The sequence below is a fragment of the Coturnix japonica genome, unplaced genomic scaffold, assembly GCF_001577835.2.
Source record: "Coturnix japonica isolate 7356 unplaced genomic scaffold, Coturnix japonica 2.1 chrUnrandom519, whole genome shotgun sequence".
Lineage (NCBI taxonomy): Eukaryota > Metazoa > Chordata > Aves > Galliformes > Phasianidae > Coturnix > Coturnix japonica.
In genome coordinates, this window is record NW_015439905.1 from 43,397 (window position 1) to 47,807 (window position 4,411).

The 4,411-nt window shown below is 59.5% G+C and overlaps 1 protein-coding gene across 1 annotated transcript in view; it reads left to right on the forward strand.

Moving 5' to 3' along the window:
• LOC107307243 (transcriptional repressor scratch 1) overlaps nucleotides 1-847 on the forward strand; it is a 5,821-nt gene extending 4,974 nt beyond the window's left edge. Inside the window, exon 2 of the mRNA XM_032441734.1 lies at nucleotides 7-847. Within this exon, the coding sequence (XP_032297625.1) occupies nucleotides 7-800 (794 nt within the window). The 3' untranslated portion in view covers nucleotides 801-847. The remainder of the gene's footprint in view (nucleotides 1-6) is intronic.
• The last annotated feature ends 3,564 nt before the right edge of the window (nucleotides 848-4,411 follow it).

Consider the following 4,411-nt stretch of genomic DNA (forward strand, 5'->3'; position numbering starts at 1 on the left):
ACATAGCCCCCATTATAACCCCCCTCCCTTCCCTTCCAGCCCCCTACCTCACAGACTACATAGCCCCCAGCTCGTACCCCGGCTCCGCTGACACCTCGGACCCCCTGAAGGTCCCATCTCCCACCTCCCTTTACCCCCCGAGCCGCGGGGCCGACTACGGCGCCTCCGACTCGGACCCCCCCGACAGCCCCCGCTCCGCGTTGACCGGCGGTTACATCAACGGCGACGCCGCCGTCAGCGAAGGTTACGCCGTCGATTCCTTCTTCATCACCGACGGCCGCTCGCGCCGTAAAACCCCCAACGGCTCCAGCAGCCCCCAAGGAGCCCCCAGACCCCCAAGACAACGTCACGCCTGCGGCGAATGCGGTAAAACTTACGCCACCTCCTCCAACCTCAGCCGCCACAAACAGACCCACCGCAGCCTGGATAGCAAAATGGCCAAGAAATGCCCGACCTGCGGCAAGGTTTACGTCTCCATGCCCGCCATGGCCATGCACCTCTTGACCCACGACCTGAAGCACAAATGCGACGTGTGCGGCAAAGCCTTCAGCAGGCCCTGGTTGCTGCAGGGTCATATGCGTTCGCACACCGGGGAGAAGCCTTTCGGCTGCGCCCATTGCGGGAAGGCCTTCGCCGACCGCTCCAACCTCCGCGCTCACATGCAGACCCACTCGGCCTTCAAGCATTTCAAGTGCAAGAGATGCAGCAAAACCTTCGCCCTCAAGTCCTACCTCAACAAGCACTACGAGTCCGCGTGCTTCAAAGGAGCCCCGGCGGCTGCGGGAAGCCTCAGGGCTTGAGATTTAGGGGGGGGGTCTTTGGGGTCACCCCGAGGAGGGAGGTGGGGTAGGGGGACTGGGGGGTAGATTAAAGGGGGTGTTGGGGGTAGAGGGGGTGATGGGGAGAGGAAAAGGGGGGGTCTGGGTGGATAATGGGAAGGTAGGGGGGTCCTGTGGTTGTGGGGTGTGTTGAGACCCGATGGAGGCTGAATTTGGGGGTCCACTTTGGTTATGGGGTGTCCTGAGCCCATGTGGAGCCTGAATTTGGGGGTCCATCTCAGTTATGGGGTGTCCCCCTCATTTATGGGGTGTCCTGGGGCCAGATATACCCCAAAAGTTGGGGGTCCTCCTCATTTATTAGGTGCCCCCCTCATTTATGGGGTGTCCTGAGCCCATGTGGAGCCTGAATTTGGGGGTCCATCTCAGTTATGGGGTGATCTGTGCCCACGTGAAGCCTGAATTTGGGGTTCCACTTCGGTTATGGGGTGTCCCCCTCATTTATGGGGTGTCCTGGGGTCAGATATACCCCAAAAGTTGGGGGTCCTCCTCATTTATGGGGTGCCCCCCTCACTTATGGGGTGTCCTGAGCCCATGTGGAGCCCGAATTTGGGGGTCCATCTCAGTTATGGGGTGATCTGTGCCCACGTGGAGCCTGAATTTGGGAGTCCACTTCGGTTATGGGGTGTCCCCCTCATTTATGGGGTGTCCTGGGGCCAGATATACCCCAAAAGTTGGGGGTCCTCCTCATTTATTGGGTGCCCCCCTCATTTATGGGGTGTCCTGAGCCCANTTTATGGGGTGTCCTGGGGCCAGATATACCCCAAAAGTTGGGGGTCCTCCTCATTTATTGGGTGCCCCCCTCATTTATGGGGTGTCCTGAGCCCAGATATACCCCAAAAGTTGGGGGGTCCCCTTCATTTATGGGGTGTCCTCCTCATTTATGGGGTGTCTGGGGACCATATGGACCCCAAATTTGAGGGGATCCATCCTTTATGGGGTGTCCTGGGCCAAGATATAACCCAAAAGTTGGGGTCCCCCTCATGTATGGGGTGTCCTGGTCCAAGATATACCCCAAAAGTTGAAGACCTCCTCCTTTATGGGGTGTCCTGGGCTCAAATATACCCCCAAAATTGGGGGGCCCCTCATGTATGGGGTGTCCTGGGCCCATGTTGATCCCATATTTGTGGGTCTTCCTCCTTTATGGGGTGTCCTGAGCACAGATATATCCCATAAGTCGGGGCTCCCATGTGCACCCCAAAACTCAGGGACCCCCCCTCACTATTCCTAGGGTGCCCAAGACCCATGTTGGGGGGTCTCTCTCATTTATGGGGTGTCCTGGGCCCATGTTGACCCCATATTTGGGGGTCTCCCTTCTTTATGGGGTGTCCTGGGCCCACGTGTACCCCAAAAGTCAGGGGTCCTCTCAGTATTTATGGGGTGTTTGGGTACCAGAAGTTGGGGGCCCCGTATGGAACACAAAAGTTGGGGGTCTCACTCGTTTATGGGGTACCCTGGGCCAATATGGACCCCAACAAGTCTGGGGTCCCATGTGGACCCCAGAAGTCGGGGATCCCTTTTGTTTATGGGGTGACCTGGGCTCATGTGGGTGCCAAATGTGGGGGTCTCCTCCTGTCTTGGGGGTCCCATCTGTGCCCCATAAGTTGGGGGTCCCTCTCCTATATGGGGTACCCTGGTTCCAAGTGTACCCCAAAACTTGGGGGGTCCCATAGGCTGTTCCTTGGGTATCCTGGACCCACATGGACCCCAAATGTGGGGCCCCCCCTCGTTTATGGGGTGTCCTGGCCCTATTTGTACCCCAAATGTTGGGATTCCCCCTTATTTATGGGGTGCCTGGGCCCACCTGTACCCCAAAACTTGGGGGTCCCCTTCATTTATGGAGTGCCCCGGACCCATCTGTACCCCCAAGAGTTGGGGGTCCCCCTCATTTATGGGGTGCCCAGACCCCATTTGTACCCCAAATGTCGGTGACCCCCCCATTTATGGGGTCCCCCCAGTTCTTCAGCCCCTCAGAATTCGGGGATCCCTTTACCTATATGGGGTGCCCGGTCCCATTTGTACCCCAAAAGTTGGGGGTCCCCCTCATTTATGGGGTGCCCCGGCCCCACTTGTACCCCAAAAGTCAGCGACCCCCCCCCATTTATGGGCTGCCCCACGTCTTCAGCCCCCCACAATTAGGGGATCCCTTTACCTATATGGGGTGCCCGGTCCCATCTGTACCCCAAAAGTTGGGGGTCCCCCTCATTTATGGGGTGCCCCGGTCCCATCTACACCCCATAAGTCGGGTGGGGGTCCCATGTGCACCTCGAAATCCGGGGGTCCCCCTCGTTTGTGGGGTGTCTGGGTCTCTCGCGCACCCCAAAACTCAGGGTTCCACGTGGACCCCATAACTCAGGGGTCCCCCTTATTTATGGGGTGCCCTGTGTTCTCAGTACCCTAATGGGGTCACGTCTGGACCCACAGACTCGGGGGTCGCCTTCATTGATGGGGTCCCATCCTCACCCCATAACGTGGGGGTCCCATGTGGCCCCCGAAATTCGGGCCCCGCTCCTTTATGGGGTGCCCAGGTACCTCGTGTGCCCCATAACTGGGGGGTCCCCCTTTGTTTATGGGGTGCTGCTGGGGGTCCCATTTGCACCCCGATACTCAGGGACCCCCCCTCACTGTTCCTTGGGTGCCCTTATGGACCCCAATAGGACCCCGTTTGAACCCCCAAACTTGGGGGTCGCTCTCGTTTATGGGGTGCCTGGGTACCCCAAAACCTGGGGGGTCTCACATGCACACCGATACTCGGGGGTCCCCCTCCTTGAAGAGGTCCCCCCCCCTCCATTGAGCACCCCAATATTAGGGGACCCCCTCCCCATTTGGGTGGGGGGGCTGCACTGGTGACTGTACCCCACAACTCTGGGATCCCCCCACCCCCGGCATTATGGACCCTAAAACCCCCTCCTCTTTATGGGGCCCCCTCTGCACCCCCACAGCCCTGGGACCCCCCCACATTTCCAGGACCCCTCCCCACTTTATGGGGTCCCTCTGTGCCCCCTAAAACTCGGGGAACCCCCCCTCCCTCCCCTTCCCCTTTATAGGGTCTCCCCTCTGCACCCCACAGCTCTGGGACCCCCCCCTTCTTCCCCTCCCTCACCTTTATGGGGACCCCGCTGCACTCCACAGCCTTGGGACCCCTCCCCATTTTATGGGATCCTCTTTGTGCACCCCACAACTCTGGGACCCCTACCCTCCACACTTATAGGGTCCCTCTGCACCCCACAGCCCTGGGACCCCCCCACATTTCCAGGACCCCTCCCCACTTTATGGGGTCCCTCTGTGCACCCCACAACTCTGGGACCCCCTCTCCCTCCCCTTCCCCTTTATGGGGTCCCCTCTGCACCCCACATTTCTGGGATCCCCCCCTCATTTATAGGGTCCATCTGTGCACCCCACAACTCTGGGATCCCCCCCCCATTTATAGGGTCCCTCTGTGCACCCCACAACTCCTAGGACCCCTCCCCACTTTATGGGGTCCCTCTGTTCCCCCTATATCTCGGGGACCCCCTCCCCTTTCCGGGGTCTCTCGTGCACCCCACAACTCTGGGACCCCCCCCTCCTTTCTGTGG